This window comes from Netta rufina, assembly GCF_964035555.1.
Source record: "Netta rufina genome assembly, chromosome: 1".
Taxonomy (NCBI): Eukaryota; Metazoa; Chordata; class Aves; order Anseriformes; family Anatidae; genus Netta; species Netta rufina.
The window spans coordinates 178193063-178215256 of NC_140123.1; the positions used below are offsets into that span (position 1 = coordinate 178193063).

Here is a 22194-nt window from a genome sequence, read left to right on the forward strand (position 1 = left end):
GAAAAAAATGGTTTGAAGAATGACAATAATTTGTACCTGCATGTTAAAAACTTCATCGGAGCTTTCTGATTGCCCAGTGATATTGCTGACTTCAGCAGAAGCTTGGGATGACAGTGATGAGGATGAATACCGATTGACAGCTGGGTAACTCAAGGGACTATTATGAAAATAATGAAATACAAAATGGTTAACTGCAGTTGCCAATCATCATTTTTCATGTGAAAACAGCACATGACATTAACCTCTACAATTTAATTTGAATTTATTGGTGAGGGAGAAGGGGGAAGAGAGAAAGTGAGAAGCCTGAAGATTCATGCCTGAAGATACTTCGGGCTGACCTTAGAGGAAGGAAGTGTGCACACAAAACATTCTAGGGGTCATCTTCCATGTGTGCACACACTTCCAAGTGTGCACACAAAATACGCTATGGGTCATCTTCCATGAGGAACAACATTAACAGCTTTTATTAATTTAACTTGCCTGCGTCGTGGTATTACCCGGGCACCATCTGGACTCATAGAAACAGGTATTGAATTTCGGCATACACGAGGGCTTCCATTTGGGAAATGGATAGGGCTAGCTTGCACACATGCAGAAAATTCCTGCAAGGTGTGAAAAGACTGGTTACAATGAACATAACATCACTAAGTATTTTGTGACACACAGATATTCATTTGAATAGTTACAGCTGTGTTTTAGATCAGCCTCATCATTAGCAAAAAAACCAACAACAACAAAAAAAAACATTTTAACTTTTTGTTGATGATACTTTCCCTTTAGTAAAACATGAATATTTTTCTCTGCACTGCATTGAAAGTTTATGAACTTTACCTCTGCTTTGTCATACTGTAATACTACAAGATGTAATGTGCACAAACAACCAAAAGATGTCACTATATGTTGCTTAGAAAAATTAAAAACCATTAACGCAACTAGACTGTCTCCTGGTTCATCTGTGCACCTGCTCATGTACCTGTATTCCCAAACTGGACTTCATCACAAAGAACTGATCCACCAGCTTTTTGTGCAAAGGCCTCATGTCCTGGGGCACGAACTTCTCATGCACTGCTAAGCCAAACTCCAAAATCTGTGCCTGCAGAAGAGACAGCAGGAAAGAGGGGAAAATATATATTTTTTTTATCTGTTTTCCTTACACTTTCATTACTTTTTTATTAGTAGTAGTATCATAAATGTTGGTCGTTCAAAAGATGAAATACATATTGTATTAAAATAATTTATTTACAACCCTGAGAAAACTGTTATCAAACCATGCCTAAGACAAAAAAAAGGGACACACAAGAGGATTTATGCCTCTTCATATTTTACTACTTGATTTTCCAAAAGATTTGGCTTATGTGAATTCAGTTCTAATCTAAAAACTACTACAGATAATGTAGTGAAAAATCTGGCTAAATGTACAAAGTAGCAGTCCTAAGCCCTAAATGAAATGAGAACAGATATCATAAAAAACATGAAAGAGAACAGCAATAACCACGTCCACCTGAGACCTTGGAGTGTATTTTCTGTGAAATCCTTTGTTCTCTGCTCTATCTCATTTCCACAGAGACTTCAGTAAGCAGTGGCTTTATGTATATCCCCAGTGTAAGGCACAACAGGCTTCAGAATAACCTTGCTAAAACTCCCATCTTGCTCGAATTTAGTCACAGGAATATAAAATATTGAATCAGTTAAATGGTGAGTCAGATAAATCTTAATATCAAAACAAAATAGTTATACTGTGCTGTAATATCTTTGGATGAGAGCTACTGCCGATGTTTTGAGTTGGCCTCTCGGGGGCAATGCAGCTGCACAGCATCACTGACCCCAGTTTATAATCCCAGTTGATGCATCCACACACCAAGCCAGCCTGGCCTTTCTGAATACTTTGTGTTTTCTGTTACATCACCTGTGTGTACCAGACAGGTTTTAACTGAAATTGCTGGGAGTCCACATTTTGTCATAGGAATTTACTAACTCTTATTTTTAAATTCTAAGGGTTAGTACAGAGGAATATTCATGATATAAGGACCACGGTAAATAGGAAAAATGAGGTAATAATACAAAGAACATATAATGAATAGAGCATTCCACTGTGTGGAATTTCTCCCTTTTTGCTCTTATGATAAACTTTGTTGTAAAAATAATGTCTATTCTGTACTAGTGGTAAACTGCAATGTACAAATATTTGGCTAAGCCATCAAACCTTTTAGTGAGAATGTCTGTTCTGTAGTAGTGGTAAAATACGTTGTGCAAATATTTGCACATGATCATCAGAAGACAAAAAATTGGCTCTTGTTCAACTTCTAACTTAGAATAGCTTGAATAGATTAAGATGATGATGAAAGGGACTAGGGAGAATATATTAACGTGACCTGCTTATATAGGAAGTTGCTGTCTATTTGGAATCTAATTCAGAAAAATACTGAAGACCGCTAAGCAGTTACTAATCTCTGAAATTTAATATTTTATTTGAGGACATATCACGTTAGCTAGAACAGCTGAACAGGCAACCTAGCCATTTTTTTCCACACTTTACCTGCTCGAGCATCAGCTCTCTCAAGCGCGTAATCTTCTCTCCATCCTCTGGATGGTTCAAAACATATTCTTTGATAAAGAATGCCTAAAGGAGAATAAAATCACAAGGTCATGTAAAAAGAGTAGAAACAAAAGACTTCTTTTTTTTAAACAACACTTTCTTCATGGTATTTTTGAAACAAAAGTTCCTTTTCCAATACAATTGAAGATGCTAAATAGTGCTAAATAATTAATTATTCATTTTGGCATTGCTGGAGTATGAACAAATAAAATGAATCCATTCTTTATGTGTAATTCAATCAGTTGTTCAGTATCCTGGACAGATCATGAATCAAATTTGGAAACCTGATTTGGAAATCATTGTTGAAACTAAACATCTCTTCCTCATTTACTGTGATCTAGAAGTTTTAAATAACTGCAAAGATTTAGGCAGGAAGTCTTCATACTAGGAGGTTCACAATCCATTAAATATAAAGCTACCTTAAGAACAACACATAATTGTATGCTGTTACATGTATTGGAGCTGTGACACAATCTTTTTCATTCTTAATATGATTAAGGTTTGAAAGAACTCAGTGATTTCAAAATGAAATTTTCAAAATTTCAAAAAGCCACACTTTTTTCCACTACAGGAACATCTGATAAACATCAAGGCATGTTAATGAGCTTACATGACTTTCCATGCCATCTTCAATGCTTAAATAGCACCAGCCATAATACCCTGAAGTCATTTTACCTACCAGCAGTAGCCTGGACATAGTTCATGCAACATGTTCACGGTTGCATCTTCCTTACCATGGCACCTATCCTACACTGCAAAGGGATTACACTGAATTCACAGCACTGCTCGGCTCTGTTCTATAAAGAAAATCCCCAGATGCTCCTTTGAGAGATTTACAGACCTTCTCAGAAGTGCATCTGTCACAAAAGGTCTCCGTTCGCATACTTACATACACACAGTTTGCTTTCCACAGAGCTAAGAGGACGGTAGTTGTTACTCTGTGCTCTGATTTCCACTTGTGTTAGTGATTCTCTCACTTAAATCCACCCTCCATCCAACTTCAGCTGTTAATATCTCTGCTATGCATGATCATTTGTAAACATAGGGAAAGGTGGAGCTGGAGATTGATATACCCCTTCCTCTGACAGTTCCGAAGTCTCATGCTGTGGCAACTCATAATAAGGAAGTGCTGAGGCCTATCTAGAAAATGCTGATACTGTAGTGAAGAACATTTATTTCACATGGCCCTCTCACTGCAGATAAGTCAACATGAAGTCTTGTAAGTCTAAACTGTAGAAAGGAGACCTCTGATACTTGCTAAAATCCCAAACCCCAAACCTCTGCCAGCTGAATTTTTTTCCCTTATCTAAAATCTTAATATTTTTTCAATATCAAGCAGGTGGTGTCTCAGTAGTTTTGAGCTGAGAGAAAACTGCAAGAGCTGTAATATGAGTCAGAGATGTAATAATCTAACTTTAAGCAAAATCTCCAGTATTTTAGGAGAAAAAAGCAAAACCACCAGAATTTGACTAAATCCAGTAACAGCCTTGGAACTGGTGGTTTCCAATAATTAAGCATGAAAGTGCCTCTACTCTATTTATAGCATATGCAAAGGAGATTAAAGGAACATATGTTATAGCATAAAGTGCAATCTGAGAGGTGTTAATGGGCACAAAACACACTTGATGCTTTTTAGCATACAGAAAGGTTTTGCATAACTATCACTTCTCTGGATTTTCTTGGGATCTGCTCTGTACCAAAACCAGTGAAAGAAATGGTACTTCTAACAGATGCAATATCAAGTGCACAGTAATTAGAGATGAATCTTTTTTATCCCATCAGGAGAGAAGAAGAAGGAAAAAAAAAAAAAAAAAAAGAGGGACGAATCAAGAAGGCAGTAGCTGGCCAAAATCCATTATTTGCTGGGTCTTCTATGTTTTAAAGCTGGGAAGTTGCCAAAAGGGAAATAAAGTATCTGTAAAGACACAGTTAAACTTACCTTAAAGACCACATGCTCCAAGACTGACTGAGTTTTGTACAGGGGAAAAGGCTAACGCAAGCAAACCATATGGACAGAGAAAAGCACTTACAGAGGCCAGGAAAGAAGGAAGAAAGAAAAGAGGTGAGAAATGGCGAAACAGCAGGAAAACATAAAGACTAAAAAGGGAATATGAAAAGGGTGAAGAAAAAAACACACAAATCTCACAGCCAGTACAATCAGTTTGGGCATTTAAAACACAAACTGGTGAAACACAAATGTGTAATATCCTATTTTAGATAGAGAAAGAGAGAGAAATGGGTAAAGGACAGAAGGGAATCAAAAACTAAAAGTGAAGACTACCTAGGAGATCAAGAATTGAAGCTAAGAACAGTAAAAAGAATGGAACAAGCTAAAACCTTTAATACACTCCTGAAGAATGGGAAGAGCCATGCAGAGACACCCAGCTAGCTCTGACCAAACTCAGATACTACTAATTCAAACCAGACATAGCTCTGACATGATTCTATTGCTCCAGGGACAACATTCATGGTGTTTTGCTATGCTAAACAGCTTTGTTGTCCTTTTTGTTTAAAGGCAGCTGTGAAACATCAAACATGGTATTGCTTTGCGTTAGCCCCGCAGCTTTCATAATGCTGCAGTATTAATGACAGGTTCTAATACTATAGCAGACTCAAATCTCTCGTTTAATTTAGGTGCAGTTTTATCAAATTTACCACTATTGACTGAACACCAAATCTTGTAGCCTTTGACACAAGTGGATAACTACTCAACTTGACATTTTAAATGGAAAAGGAACAAGCAGTCAATTCAAGTATTTCATAAGACTAGTAAGAGAAACAGAGAGATCAAGCCGAGATGAAAAAAAATAGTCCTTCCTTCTTTTTATTGCAGTTTCAGTCCCACATAGCTTCATGAAAATATAGCATCCCAAAAATGTAAGCTTTTTTTTGAGGTGATTTAGAGATCATAATAATCAGGAACAACTTTTGGAGACAAATCTAGTATTGAAGTAAAAGTTTGGATATTTTTGAATAATACATTTTACAACTCACTAGATTTTTCCAGAAAACAAAAACTTGAGAGGAGCAGAAGAAGGATATAATAAATAAATAAATAAATACAATTCTATGAAATTAATTAATTTGTTGTCAAGAACTATGTCCTGTAAATCAGAACATGAGAATAGAAAATGAAATCTGCTGGTTGGCCAGAACTACCTCCGGACATGGGCTCAGAGTGTACATATTATAGCAATACAGTTAGAACTGACTGTTTCTAAAGCAAAATAATGATAAAGGGAAGCATTAACCACTAAAGAATGCAAGTGATTGTGAATCTGCTCATCAGTGGAGTGTGTTTATAGAGCTATCTGCACAAAAACAGTTGTTCCAATAAAGTTACATATATTTAACATCAGCTAAACATAAAATAACTGTAATTAAAAGTATTATTGATGTAACAGTTTCTGTCCTCAGTTCATACAGAGAAGCTGTATATGTATAGACAAGGAATCAGAAAGAAATTATCATATAACAGATTTTTAATAAATACAAAATAAATTGCTTACCTCTTGGTATCTAGCAACACCACCATTAACTGCTGCATCAATGACCCCATTTAGACACATTGTGAGAGGGTTAATGTTTTGCATCTGTCGAGTTTGACACTGACTGATCAATGTTCTCAGCTGTAGGTTCTTATTTTCTAAAACTTCAATGGCATTCTCAAGGGGACTCATTTCCACCTGAAAAAGAAGTGAGGAAAAATTGCAAACACGCTTAATCTTCAGTTAAAAGATTAAATAAATTAAAGGTAACTTTTGTTGATTTCTAAACCTGAAAACAACATTATTCTATGTTCTAGTGTGTTGGGGCTGAAAAAGTTCTTTCTCATCTGGCCAACACTATAAAACATACGAACAGGGAGAACTAATTTTATCAAGTAATCAAGGACTAAAGCAAACAATGCTCTCTAGTAGATTTATTGTCTGACACTGGGAGAATGCTCAGCACCTGCTACAAAATGCATACACATCAACATCTAGTGAAACTGCTGGGACTTGGGGCTATTTTTGGACTGTCCTTGTTAACTTTACCTAATCTGGGGTGAGATCAGTGCACTGGGTTTAAGTGGCAAGGTTTTGGTAGTGGGGGACTGGCTGCAGGGCTGGCCTCTGTGAGCAGAGCCCAGCAGCTGCCCCATGTTAGACAAGGGCCAGTTTCAGCCAGCTCCAAAGGGATCCACCACTATCCAGAGCTGAGCCAATAAGCAATGTTATTTGCTTCTCTGTGAGAGCAGATTAAAGAAAGGGAAAAAACTGCTGCACAACAGCAGCTGGGAGAATGAGGAGTAAGAACCAGCCCTGCAGCCCCCAAGGCCAGTGCAGCAGGAGGGCAGGAGGTGCTCCAGGCACACAGCAGCAGTTCCCCTGCAGCCTGTGGAGAGGCCCCTGGTGGAGCAGGCTGTCCCCCTGCAGCCCATGGGTCCCACATGGAGCAGATCTCCACACTGCAGCCCCCCCATGGGTGGAGGAGCCCCCGGTGGAGCAGGTGGATGTGGCCTGGAGGAGGCTGCGGCCCATGGAGAGCCCCCGCAGGAGCAGGCCCCGGGCCGGAGCTGCAGCCCGTGGAGAGGAGCCCACGCAGGAGCAGGGGGTCTGGGGGATGCTGATGCCCATGGGAGACCCGTGCTGGAGCAGTTTGTGCCTGGGGGATGGACCCCGTGGTACGGAGCCATGTGGGAGCAGATCTTGAAGAGCTGCTGCCTGTGGGCAGCCCCCACAGGCTCAGTTTGGGAAGGACGGCATCCCGTGGGAGGGACCCCACAGGGAGCAGGGGCAGAGAGGGATCGGGAAGGAGCAGCAAAGATGAAGCGTCAGGGACTGACCACAGCCCCCATTCCCTGTTCCCCTGTGCCACATGGGGAGAGGACATAGAGGAGGGTGGACAGGGGGAAAGGTTGTGGCTTTTTATTTATTTATTTATTTATTTATTTATTTTTGTTTGTTTCTCACTGTTCTAGTTTGTTAGTAATGGGTAATAAATTTTATTAATCTCCCTATGCTGACTCTGTTTTGCCTGTGATGATTATTGTTGAGCAATCTGCCTGTCCTATCTTAACCCTTGAGCCCTTTTCATTTTATTTTCTCCCCGTTTCCCTTTGAGGAGGGGGAGTGAGAGAACAGCTGTGGTAGAGCTCAGCTGCCCACCCCATTAAAACCACTACAGTCAGAGTGCTTCACCTTGCTTAGGGGCACAGACCGGAGTTTAAGTTTGGGTGAGCTAGTTCGCACACCCAATGGAAAGCCAATAGCTAGACATTATGGCTGAGGAGTGTGAATGCAGGCTTTGAGATAAGATGATAATCAAGTTACAGTCAAAGGCAGTCACTGAACAGAATGTGCCTGTCCTCTCAAGAGCACGAGGAAGCTTTACTCTTGGCATGAACTGCAGGAAAAGCAAAAAGCAGAGGGATGGGAAGAATAAAGGCCTGCAGTTGCTGTAATTTACCAAAAAATACAAACACAGATCTAAATCACAGTCCACTACACGCCTAGTAAAAATTATTAGAGTTAACTGTAGGAAATGGTGATTATAATGGTAACACAGTAACTAACTGAGGTGGTTCTTCTATTTTTCATTTTCTATGTAGTAATCAGATTGGGGTCTTATTAACCTAGGAAGGACTTAGTAGGAATCAACTAACAAAATTTCTCGCGTCACACACTGTTTTTTGATTTTTACTAATTTCCATTTTTGGTTTTCTACAGAAGAGTATCAGGACAGTGAACAAATAATGTTTTGTTGCTATTATAAAAGAAAAACACAATAGATTTTTAGAGAAAATCTGTTGTAAAACAGTGTTCCTATATTTAATGGAATTATTGTAGAACTGGCTTTGACGGGAAGGAAAGCAGTTGCAGATGTTATATTCCCTGGTTCGATAACTGACCAATTATTTAGAGATCTTTTTATTAGGAGCACTCCTCAGAATTCATATGAGAAGTATTTAAGGATTTTCTAAGAAATAAAACAAGGAATTAAAAGAAATTACAGTGTGTCAGTAACAGATTGCTACTTTAGAACCTATTCCTGCAAGTCCTGCGTAGGCATGCTTCTGTGCCCATGCTGAGCACTGGTAACTTCCACAGAGCTGCAGGCAGACACAGAGATATACCCACATGGAATTTATTACAGTACAGGAACTTGGAAAATGCTTGCTTTTCAAGAATACTGGAAGATATGTTAAGCTACAGATATTCTAAGTCGTAAATGTTATGTCATGCTGAGTTTTAAGAAAGAAATTTGCTAACATTAAATGTTGCCTTTTGTCTGTGTTCTGACTCCCCATTACTGTTCACAACTCCTTATTTCCTCGACTGTTTAAAATGAATCCTGAGGGTGGTTCTTATTAGTACATTAAAGGGCAAGAGAAACTGGACAATGCAAATTATTTAATACTTTGTAAATAATTTTGTTGTAGCTAGCTTGAAAACTTCCAAAAGAAGTTAAATATGGGTAATTAATCTTACAGTACTTTTCAAATAACATATAGATAAGGAAGTAAACCAACACAACACATACTGCTGTCAGTCTCATACTCACTACTTCACGTTTTTCCACTTCAAACCAACGGGAGATTCCAGGTAAACTCTGCACCAAGATCAGTGTGGTTCTCTCCACCCATAGGCTCTACAATATGAAAAATCAATTTATGCCCCTAATTTGTCTCTAGAATTTTCTTAATTATTCACACTTTTATTCATGAATATCTCCATCTAAGAAACAGTATACATAAAAATAAAAAAGTATTAGCTTCCAAGTATATACTGACATGTCCATCCTAGAAGCCTGACTTTCACTTTTCTCCTTACTTTCTAGGATTTGCTACTATGCAGTAATTTCTGCTGGTTCTGCACTCTTAAACAAGGTACTATTTTACATTATATATTGTTCCCTCACCTCCAAAAGTCACTCACAACTAAATTAGCATTTTGATATTTCCTTTCTGAGATAACAAGCGAGAACAGGGAGAGTTCAGAAGCAGAACAGCTTACACCAGCTTTCCTCTGTGAAGTCTATTTTGAGATTCCAAAATGCATGGCCAATGTGGTACTCAAATACTATTAAACACTTAGAGCAAGAGGTTTTTAAAATGACAAATTGCCTGAAGTCAGAGTAATGGTTAACTCACAGTATAGCTCTTACACAAAATATATACAAGCCGTAAAATTAAATTAAAACCCTAAGCTTTAATTAGAGGACAACACAGATTTAATTTAGCTAATTTATTACCCTTGAAGTTCTTTTCTCTAACTTTCTAAGAGCATTATTATGGGATAATTCTCTTTGTTTGAATATCAGAATATGTTCCCATGTGGGGATGTAAGCATTTCTAGTGGATCAAAAGTGAAATTACACCAAAAATTGCAAGATGAATTTCCAGTTGATATGTTACTTAGGAGGAACAGAAGTCATTTACATATCAGGGAAGGAACTATTGCGCTTCCCTGAGACAAGCTGTAAGTTCAGATGCAGTTTTTAGTTTTGATGTCACAGGAACAGAACATTATGCTTTAGCTTAGTCAAAACTGTCTTTCCCTTGCTCTGGGGAGAGATAATTTTTGGTAATTCACAGATAACCATTCTTAGTGACAGTTTCCCATCTGCCTTATCAACTTCTCTGGAGGCTTCTCCGCTCTCTCCAGTTGCGCTTTCACTATATCACTGATGCAAAAACAAACATGTATTTTTTGCTCTCTCATTGTCATATTGAAAAAAAAGACATTTAATCTCCCATATACTTATCACATTATTTTAATTAAAATGAGTAGTGAAACAGTCATACTTGACCTGCCGTATCCTCTAGAGAATTTGTTAGAACACACTCAGTTCAATAACAAAACTGTAGTTGATATTACAAATAAATCATTAGGTTTAGTAGTTCACGACGGTGCATCGTACTTTACCTTGAATTCATTCTCTTTGTCCTTGGTCCCTTTGTGAAACGGCCTGTCATATCGGAATCGCCAGATGTGATTTACTTTGTAAAAGCTCTTGATGTTATCTGGAATGCCATCTCTCTGCAGGACTTCCTGGTTTTCTGGGATTGGTGTCACAGCGTAGATCTGCAAGTCTGTACATAAAGAGTTAAGGCTATCCCGCTTCATTGAAATTAGCAAAGCACAATGACTCCTGAAGCAAGACAGAATAAAAAACTCTTTTGAAAGTCTGTATCATTAAATGCTTCTAGACTATTGATAGTTTGGGAGAGGAACTTGAGAGATTTTTGATGACCTGTGGTTTCTTTTTTTTTTTTTTTTAAAAAAAAAATAGTGTTACATACATGTTTTACATGCACAGGGAATAAAGGGATTTAATTAAATATATTCAGTACACAATGTTGTGCTAACATTATGGTGTATTGTAAGAACATAAACTACTGTACCTTGAAATCTGAGAGTGTTATACTAGTATTTTTGGTTAAAGTAGGAATCTTAATTATCTACCAATGAATTTTTAATGAAAACCAACAATTACACAAAAATAAATCCAAACATAATAGAGCCTTTGGGACAAATTGCACGGGAATTCTCACCTACCATTTCCTTCGGTGTGACACATTGTGACTGAAATTGGCTATAGGTGTACCTACATTTTTTGAAAGCATGAAAGACAACTGCAGAGTATGGGTTTGTGATTATGCGGATACACTGTGCTTCTGCCTGAAAGATGGTCTCATCTGGCTGATTAGCATGTTGCATAGCAATGGCATGTGGGAACTCATTCAGCATTCGCTGCTGGAAGGCCTCCAGCCTTTCATAGTCATGTCCTCGGCAAACAAATTCCTTATTCTAAGCAGAATAAGAAAAAAAAAAAAGAAAAAAAAAAAAAGAAAAAAAGAGCAAATTATGCAAAAATAAATGGGTATCATTAGATAGATCCAAACACAATTTTAAATACAGTCTAAGGGCAATTCTTACATCATTTTAAGAAGGAAAAAATAAGAAAGAAGGCAAGGATGAAAATAAGAAATCTGAAAAGAGCAGGGCAGTTAAAAGAAGAAGGAAATTCTACCATGTAAAGAATGTTTTATTCAGAAGTCTGGAAAAATGAAATGATTATACTTAAATCTTCAATAAAAAGTTGAAGGGATAAATTGTTCTTATTGGATTAAAGTGTGTAGCTAACCTAAAATATCAAATGGTATAAAATATGTAACAAAAATACAATGCAACAGACAGTTAAGACAATGAAATAAGCTGAAAGTCATTTTCATGAGGAACTAGGGAACCCCATTTCTGGATGCTCACCATGAAGCTGCACCATTATTTTCTTGAGACTGTACAACATGAATATAGATATAATGTGAGTCCCACATTAAACAAGAGATGTCTGGATATGAAGTACCCACCGGAACTAGTTCCCAACTGGGTTGGTGATGAGGGCTTGCTGTCTCTGGACAAATCTTTTTTGGTTTGATTTTGCTCGTAGACGTGTTTGAAATAAGGAAATATCTTAACTATTTTTTTAAAGAACACTGTTAAGTGAACTTCATTTTAAAATCTATGTTAGAAAATTTTAAAAAGTAATTACTAAAGTTTACTTGAAGCAGATTTAGATAGAAACAGTGTTTGTCCTTATTGTGCCTTTACAAGAGAGAGGAAGCATTGAATTCTGAGATACTAGACTTTAATGGGAACGCTATACAAAGCCAAATGCAATAGTGTTAATGTGCACCTACAAATTAAAATTTGAGAGCTTTATTCTGAAGCTTTGTTCTTTATTCCTTCTATAGAAAAAAATAGCCAGACTAATTAAAAGAGTTATAAATTACTTTCCCACAAAAACATTAAATCAAATTTAGTTAAGTTTTGAGTGTTCCTCATTGGTACGGCAAGCATAAATCTGTTCTTTAGGAGTGCGATGTACGTATGGATTGGAAAACACATAAATACTTAATGTGCAGATGCATTAACATTGGAGGCCTTACAGGTCTGAAAATACTGCATCCTTGTGCAGACTTTTTCCAGTACTTTCACTTTATTGGTCGACACATTTTTAGGAACACAAGCATTCTATCGTTTCTAATTAACATTTTCAAATTGGTTTATCCATAAGATATACACAGATGACTGTCAGACAATAAAAAAAATTACGTGCCCATCAGACTAGTTTTGAGCATTGCTTTTAATGGGGGCTTTCATGCTATATTTACAATTTGGAATTTGTGACTTTCCCTGCCACCAAGGCAAAGAAAAAATAGGCTTTTAGGCCTCCGCCACACAGAGGAGGTTCCTTCATTGCTTATTCGAATTACCATAGGAAGAGGAGCTTGGATTACGACTGCAGCGGCTCCATGAATAAGATGGATTCTGTTCTCTTCCCAAGGTGACAGTCAACACAGCTAAACCACTGCAGACTGTGGAAGAGGGGAACAGAATAACAGGAATAGTATTTCCAAGGGCACTTCAGTAACTTCAGAATCTAAGATTAATGTTCGAGAGTAACTTTATGTATCTTGTCAGCTTTACTACACTCCTAATCAATGAAACTCAGCATGTTGAATTTTTAACTCATTAAAAAAAAATTGAGATTGGGAATGTAATTACTTAGATGCTAAATTACTGATTGTCCATCTGTCAAGAGATATCTCTCTTTTGATAGCCACCTTCTGAGCAGTCATCAGAATAAAACGAACAGAACAGTGGGAACAAGCTACAATGAAAGGAAGATGGTGGTCTGTGGAATAATACAGGTGGATGGATTGCAATACAAACAAGAATCTTAAGCCTATGTGGGACTCTGAAAGCCTAGCATTTGTCTTTCTGTTAGACAGGATCATTTCTCAACCCTGGAAACATGAGGATTTTCATTAACTAACTCAGAAAATTCCCTATTTCTCATGGTAAAACAACTCATATATGCTATAATCAAATTATCAGGTAGGGAAAGTGATTATGAATGACAGCATAAATCCCAGAATTACTCCATTCTGTTTATTTTCTATTCACTTACTCTCAAGAAGAATGGAAACTTTTTCCCATAAAATCCAACTCTGAAAAATTCTGGCTCCAAACGCTGTTGATCCATAATTTTATCATACAAAGATGCTTCCATCATCTGGGTGAGATTGAGAAGAAATGCAATTAGTGTTCTTTGAAAACATATCTTTTCCTTAAGCTGTCAAAAATACAAGGTGTTTTAGCACATTGCTCTGAATCACTGGAATTGCATTGCATCTCTAGCAACAGCAAGAAGAACTACAAGTCTCTGAATGTATTAGATTGAATATTTATATTTCCTAGAGACCTGAAAGCTTCCAAGAACTAAACCCCTGCTTTTAACTGTGAAGTACCTATATTAAAAGAGTAAAAGATTAATAACAAAATGTATAGCTCTTTAATGAAAAGCTGAAGTAATAGAAACACGAAATACAATTTGAAACATGGCCTAGCAATCTGCTAATTATTCAAACACGTGGCAGTAATGTGGTCAGTTTGGAGAGCAAAGCGTGATTTCTGTGGAACCATATTCCACATGACTGCATTCAAATCATACCAGATTCCAATGATTTAAGTGTCTGATGTGAGTTCCTTGATGAATCTCACAATAGCAATTACATTTTTAATTTTATTTTTACTTGAATTTTATACTGTTTTAATTTTACTCAAAACACTGGCAAAAAGTGATCTTTATGTCAAAGTCCCTTTTTTTCTAATGATTTTCTCCTGTTTTCAGCAAAACATTCTCAGTTCATAATCTTTTTTATACTGTGAAAAAAACAGTATTATCCCAATTTTAGGTAATGTAGATACATATTTGATGTGTATATGATACCAGCAGCTGCTAAGATTACATTGGTATGAGAAATCCCTACCCCTCCTTTTTGGGTTAACGCATAGGTGGCAGATATAGTAAAGGATATTAACAAAATCAAAAACAGAACACATTACGTGCAGTTAAGCATCTATAAATATTTTATTCACATGATGATAGTCTGTTTTTGCTTACAGGATTCTGCCATTGGGATATTTAAGTATGGAGTAAGCAGATCACAAGCAATATTGCTACATAGCCCTGTGTTGAGATTTTTGTATCATGTCATTAAGCAGCTCTGGATTAAAGTCAGTCCCAGCAGCAAGCATACCACATGTACACAAAGTTTTAAAAGGAAACTAATATATAAAATTGAATCCATCAAAAACAGACATGAAAAGGGAAGACCAGATTATCTTCAAAATACCACAGCAGAAAGAATGAGCATACAAAGCTCTAAAAATGACAGAGAAAGAAGGAAGACTGTCAGAAAAGATTTCTTTTGGCTTTATGATATTAAGCAGATCACATTTTTATACAATAAACCTATTTGTAAAGTTGCGTGTTGCTTGCTGCAAACTGTTTCCAATTACAACTCCAAAGACGTGTCACTGCTCCTAGCAAAGGACTGCATAAAGAGAACATTCCCTGGATAAACCTTACGAAATAAGTGAAACTGAATTAGTAGATACAGTATTTTTGCATAGACATACACACAAAGGGGGTGCTGTAGAGGTACAAACATTGCAAGACCTCTTATTTTTCCATTTTTCTTCAAAAAGCTTACACTCCTTGTTATTATCTTTGTTAGAGAAAACAAATACAAGCTAAAAAAAAAAAGAAAAGATATTTTCACAACTAACTGAAGGGCCACTCAGTGGCAAACTTAGGTTTTTAAGTAATATTTTATATCCGTAATTAAAAAAGCTTTTTGATCTGTGACTGTTGAAAAGTTCTCAGGTACATTACCCTCATCTTGCTGAGGTTTCTGTAGTCATAGTAGCTCTCATACTGTTCAGCAATTTTTCTGCATAAGATAATGCCATTTTCCCAACACTGCAAGCAAGTACAAGACATTCAGTAATTTCACAGCAACTGTTTGATTCATGAGTTATTAGCAAAGCCCGTTCTTTCTACACTAAGTCAGACTTCAAGTAACTGAATATAATTTAACATAGTGTTCATTAGACATACACATAGCTGCTGAGTAATAGTGAGGAATTCTTTGAAGGATCTATTTAGAGACTTACTTAATTTATGAGTCTTAGGGAGCAATCGCTGCACAAGATATAGGTCACTGTAAGAGTGATCCCTGTCTCTTTTGAGATATGATGCAACAGAGTAAGATTTTCACATTTTAAAAGTGTGTTTTTCTGAACATACCCTAATTAATTTTTGTAGTCTGGAAAATAATTCATTGTAGCTTATAATTTAAACTACAAACTGATTACTGAATTTTCTGAAAAAAAATCTAATTAGCATAGGTTTGATTACATTTACAATGTTTACCTGGATATTATACTAGCTATGCCAAATTGCAATGAATTGCCTGTTTATCACTGAGACAAATCATCACACAAAGGATATATAAAATATTAGATTACAGGATAATCATTCTTGCTTAATTCATAAGATTTCTCAGAGATAACAATGAACTGTGACTCCCCTACTCCCAAATTCCCTTTTAGAGATTCTGCAATTGCTATTCTATAAAATATAACATGATTTAATAGGTGCAAGCATAGTCCTTATAATCCAGATCCCTGAATGTTATTCCTCACTTGGTCACTGAGTGAATTGCATAAGCTTCCTTCATTATATGGCTTGTTTTCATCACCTTCAAAATGGGGAGAAATTATACCATCTTTTATAAAGTGCTTTGACACAAAGAGAACTGCTACACAAGTGCAAATTATGCTCACATTTAAGTGTGGGAGATTTCTAGGATACAAACACAGGATTAGAAGGAACCTACTGTGTCGCTAAGTAACTGCTTAATCAGGCAATAACAAACACTTCCCCTGTATATGAGAAAAGGCAGCAGCACTGGAAGTAATGCCATAAAGTGAATTAACTATCTTTTCCAGATCCATTAAGTACAATAGGTCTATTTTACCTTTCCCCTATCAAAGTTTTGTATGATGGTCAGATGAAGACACTCTTTACGTTGCCACTCTGTTTGCATGGGGTAGTTGAGAAATTCTCTCAGTGGCCGATCAGACCACTCCAACAGCTCATCGTACAGCAAGAGCGTGTAGGCAGCCTCTGGAAGACAAATTACACCACAGGACATGTGAGCACCAGACAAATAAAACAGACAGAGAAAGTAAACAGAAATGTGAATATTCTTACTGAGATGCATCTTTTTAATGGATAACCATTTTATTTCAAGTAATAAACCAATTGTAGTGGTAGTTTTGGATGGCTACTATCCACAGCTGTAAAAATTTCATCTGACAATTTTCAAACACTAAGTAAAGTGGAGTCTCTGGGACAGTTTTACTGAAATTGACGATATAAAGGAAACAGGGAAATTAAGAAACAATTTCCTGCTTAGCCTTAGACTTTCCTTCTGCTAAGGAGAAGCTCTCAATGGTTCTGCTGTCTGAACAAGAGAACTCAGGCTGGAGGATGAGGAACATCAAGAAAGAGGAAAGAAGATAGATAGGGCTATGGATACAGTCCAAAAGAGATCAGGGTTGAGAGGGAAATGGAGAAAGAAGTTTTCTTAGTAGTCTTCCCTCTTTCTATAATTGAAATAAATTCCTCAGAGCTGAGCCTTAACACTCTGCCATAGGAAAAAAAGAAATGCACACAAAATTTCCCCCCCCCCTTTTTTTTTTTCAGTTTTGTATGAATCAAACTTATCATTGCTCTCCAGTATCAGAGAACTGTGAAATAATCTTTAGATCATGTTTAGTAGATCATGTTATCAGGTAAAAACATTATTTCTTTTTTTTTTTTTTTTTTTTTTAACCTTGCTTTAAGGAATTCCTCAGAAACAGTACAATGAAACAAACACTAAGAGAAACTCCCCAGTGCAGTCATACTTTGGCCAAGTACAAAATGCCAGAATTAATACTGGTTATGACAATTCAATTTGGCTAACTATGTATATGCATTATTGTTTTCTGAATTAGCATTCAATCTACTTTCCAGCCAGAGGACTATTTTGCATTATTCTGTACAAAGATGGGCCATGTTCTGAAGACATTCTGTGCTGCAGGAAAAAGTTGTTGACAGGCTTTTTTTTTTATTGCAGGTTTTATATGTTGGGTAGGCAAACTTGCCCCAGACAATTATATTCTGCTTCTGACTCTGCCATGTAAGTTCCTGAAAAATTTCAACCAAACTATACAGAGATTGTTTTCTAACAGTAGTGTTCCTCTTAGATGTCCAACTTAAAAAACCCTGGATGAAAAAACATCACTGCAGCAGATGTTATGGCTTTGAATCCAAATGTTGTAAAATGCTAAGTATGGTGCAAAATGATGCTGTATTGCATACACAGGGGGGACCAGCTGAACTTGCACAGACAGTCTCGATTTTGGTATCACACTGCTTTCAGATTGCTCGACCAGTAATGTACTTTTATCCTAGTTGTTTCAAGCTACAATTTGGTAGTCAAAATATGCTGCATGTTTACATAACAATTAAAAAAAATCCATAAAGTTGATAATAAAGTATTCAAAATTCAAAGAAAGCAAAATAGCAGATCGCAAACAGAAGTCAGTATATCTCACTATGATCCTTTCTTTCTAACTTGTCATGTAAGTCCTTAGATTTTAGATTTTTCTCAGCCATACCAGTATTTTCTGTTGTTTGTTTGTATGAAGTTATCATAAATGTATATAGAAGGTATCTAAAATAGGAATGACTATACTGGACAAAAGGTCTGAAGGGTCCCTCTAGCCAGCATCCTATCTGTGGCAGAGGCCAGTATAACAAATTGGTACTGATTCGGTGCAGAAGAAGTCTGTAACTATTGGCTGTGCCCCAAAACAGTAAGAAGAGAGAAACAGGGTTGATATGCATTGTGGGAAATTCAATTTATACAAGAAAGATTCAAAAAAACTAAACATTTCTAAGATGGATGTTAACAAAGACCATCTCATTACACTTGTCAGGTGACTGAAGGGACACACATGGATCCAGCTCATTTATGTGCTTCAGCCTCGACAGAGTTAAATTTATAGCTGTAACTGAGTGCTTGGTAAAGAGAGATTTACAGGGAGATCTTTTATTATTAGGAAAAAAAAAATGGGCTTTTTTCACAGAGAATTATTAGAAACAGTCCCATAAATTATACTGCAAAAGAAGAGAAGAATTATTTTAAGGGCAAGCTGGCTTCATCCCTAGATGAAGAAATGGTGAGAAAACTATGCAGTACCAAACTAATGGTACCTGTAGTAATGCTGTCAAACTGGAATAATTCTTTTCCTATTCCCATGTACTTGAATTCAGACAATTTACAAAATGTTTGTGTGTTGTTGCAGATTGATAAGGCAAGGATAAGGCAATGGATTACATAAATCTGTTTTCTAGCGGAAAGACTGTCCCTTCCCCTATGCCATGGGTGTGAGCCAATCCTTCCTTAAGTTTCCCTCAGAAGAAAAATCTTAGTCATGGAATCTACTATGGCAAAGAATGCTAAAATCACACGTGTTAATAATAGATACACAGGAAATATAACAAAGTCCCGGAGTTACACTGTGAGCAATTTCAGATAGGAATGGATGGCAAAACAATAATAAAATAAATGCTGAAGGCAAACTGGACACAGGTTAGCAGCCAATGTGCAAAGGGAATTCAGCATTGCTTGAAGTGTTACTAACATCTGTTATGTAAAATCAGGAAATTAATAGTTTGTCGGAAAAGCCAGTTTGGACAAAGACACTGCTTGATAAACAAAATTCTTACTGCCAGGTCACATGAGGAAATGAAAATCCTCTCGTTAATACACCCTGCTATTTAGTTTAGATTTTAAACCCACGAACTGCAAAGGGATGGTAGAAATTCCAAGCTGATGATCTTTCCTGTGGATTTTAGAAAAGCATAAGGAAATCCACGGTGGCAGTAGGTACCTGTAGCCTGTTTACTAGTGCCCCCACCAGCCAACTAATCTACTTTTAAGAATGAAAAAAAAAAATCTGCAGAGATTCTGAACAAACGCTGTTGCAATTGCAATCACTGGGGAATGGATAGAGGTACTATAAGGTCAGTTGAACATTTTGGCAAAGACTATTTAGTTTAAAGAGACACTGATTTTATCCACTCCAGCTATCCTTGATAGCATGCAGTCACCCAAATGAAGTACCCCTTTTGCAGTATAAACAACAACCGTGCACATTATCTTTTTATTTCTTCATTTAAATGGTAATGGCCTGCCCTGCTGCTAAATTGGCACTGAGAAATACTGGACAACAGTACTGCAAATGTGGTATGCAAAGATTCAAAAAGACATCACTGTTTCACCACAAGGAAGTTATATGGCTCTTCCTTTTTCTTTTTTTAACCTAAAAGTTTAGATTCCAAAACAAAGTTGTGTACAAACACACTGCACCAAAGAGCTAACCAGCAACATTTGGGGGAGAGAGTTGGGGTAGGAAAGGGGCTCAGATACTACCAAGCCACTTCACAAAAGCTTCCTCTAAACTTCACCCCTCTTGGGTAAAGAATGATCCATCATAACATTTATTGATAGTGTGTATCAGGAGTAGTTATTTCAATACCGCTCAGCAAGTAGCAGAGTTGCAGAGCTGAAAAGAAGCCTTTTTGGGGGGGAGAGAGAGAGAAATTGAGCAAGAAAATTGAGAAAAGAAAAAAAAAGAAATTGAGCAGGAACAGCTGAACCCAGCTGTTGCCTGGGCCTGTATGATCTGCACTGCAGATACAGTTTGTAGGTTTACAAAAGGCTGCAAATCACAGTCTAGTCCTAAATACCTTTTCCAGTTTGTACTCTGTTACCTGTGAAGTTTTGTGCTTTCAGATGTAGGTCATAGAGCTTATGAATGTAGCGAATATACATCTCTTCTTTGTTCAGTTCTGTCTTGTAAAAATTCTGCAATAAAATTAATTTAGTAATGAAATCCAGCAGGTAATAAATACATTAATTACAAACAAAAGATACTGAACATAATGCTATAGAAGTCCATCTTATATTTAAAAGTTTCACATGTACAAAGGCATTACACAGAACTTCAGCAATACAATGGACATTTCCATTAAATTATCAATAGACCAGTCAACATGCTCTTGATTTTTTTAAATTATCTTAGAACCTGACAAAACTGAAAGCTGGTGTTTCTTAAGCTGTAACATTTAACCATTTAGCATCTTGCTGAAAGCTCTTTGTTGATTTTAAAATGCTGACAGCACTCTTAACTTTAGTATTCATATTTTAACAAAATATCTACTGCTTGATATTTCTACTCTTCATTCTGTCATAGCAAAATACCAGGAGGACTTTGGTAACACTACAAAGAACTGTTCAATACTGGAAACAGCATAATCCCAAATGAAAAACGTGATTTCTTCAGCCCTGACGCGTAAATATTGTACTACATGATTGAAATATAAAAAGTTGCACTCTAAAGTAATATTCAGGACAAAATTTCTACCAGACTTCTGGCTAGAGATTTCTGGATGTATAACTGCTATTTGTTGTTGGATAAAATATGGGAAGCAACATAATGTTAGAGGGAGAGGAGCACAACTCTACAGCACTGTCCACAAGTGTTGCCATACTCACTAAGGGGCATGCAGCTACAGTTTCTCTGGTAGCTACACTTACGGTTCAGGATAACCTGCTTTGGTTAACAAAAATTTATAGGATACGAGAATCTTGCACTGGTTCTCCTTAGCAATTGACAATTTGTGTTCTATTATTCAAGTCTCCTACTATTTGAATTCTAAGCAAGTAGCCAAAATGCTTCCCTTATTGGCAAGTATTCTTACTGTGTGACATTTTCTCAGTTTGAGATATTATCAAAGAGAAAAGTAGGAGGATCATTATGAGAGTATCATAACAAAAATACTATAAAGTATTTTTTAACTGGCTTGAGAAAATGGCTAGTCATCACTAGCTCTGTAATGATATGCCCCCTTTTAGGCTACCATATGACTTTATAATCCAAAGACTTCTCTTTTCCTTCCACAGTGTGTAGACCAGGAACAGATGCTTTTCTTAGAAGAGAAAATGAAAAATATCTACGTAAATGTTCATGCTTACCTGTCTGAAAAAAGCAGAGTCAGTAACACACAAGAGCATGCAATAAGGTCTAAAGAAAAAATACGGCACTGAACTACAGTACTGAACCTGCTGGCTCTTACCCCTGTGCACTAAGGGCTCCAGTACTTGTCACAAGTCTAAACTATACATATCAACTGGTTTTCTGAAGCTCAGCCCTGACATAGTCCTATTGGTCTGTAAAGCAGACAACAGCAAGACAACCCAGTCACAGCTCAGGAGATGTGTCATGCCAATATAGTGACAAAGGTGGTTTTTATTTTTATTTTTTACCAACAAACTATTTCAAGACAGAAGACATAATAGATAAGGTTTTTGAAAATGGACATGAAGTAAAAAGTAGACTTCCTTAATTATGACAGACTTTTTTTTTTCCTAAGAAAAAACATCTTGAAAACAGCATTCAAACAGGCAGCATGAACATGTTCTACTTAAATGACATCATGTCATAGGCCAGTGTAGAGCATCACAGGAAAAATCTCCCCTTTCTAATAATATTTAATTCTAAATGAATAGGATCTGAAATATGAATTTAATGTTAAACAACAATGAAGACCAAGGATGCCTGAGAAAATTCAGAATGCTACCA

The 22194-nt window shown here is 36.7% G+C and overlaps 1 protein-coding gene across 2 annotated transcripts in view; it reads right to left on the reverse strand.

Annotated features, from left to right (window-relative positions):
• The window catches only part of DOCK4 (dedicator of cytokinesis 4), a gene marked incomplete at its 5' end in the record, with an annotated part of 247303 nt that overhangs the window by 12130 nt on the left and 212979 nt on the right, over positions 1-22194 (reverse strand). For both annotated transcript variants that reach the window (XM_084306308.1, XM_084306307.1), the window contains 12 exons: positions 37-157; positions 481-602; positions 974-1093; positions 2537-2620; positions 6106-6282; positions 9143-9229; positions 10507-10673; positions 11250-11391; positions 13556-13660; positions 15326-15412; positions 16473-16621; positions 20324-20417. In XM_084306308.1, coding sequence (XP_084162434.1) covers positions 37-157; positions 481-602; positions 974-1093; positions 2537-2620; positions 6106-6282; positions 9143-9229; positions 10507-10673; positions 11250-11391; positions 13556-13660; positions 15326-15412; positions 16473-16621; positions 20324-20417 — 1455 coding nt within the window. The remainder of the gene's footprint in view (positions 1-36; positions 158-480; positions 603-973; positions 1094-2536; positions 2621-6105; positions 6283-9142; positions 9230-10506; positions 10674-11249; positions 11392-13555; positions 13661-15325; positions 15413-16472; positions 16622-20323; positions 20418-22194) is intronic.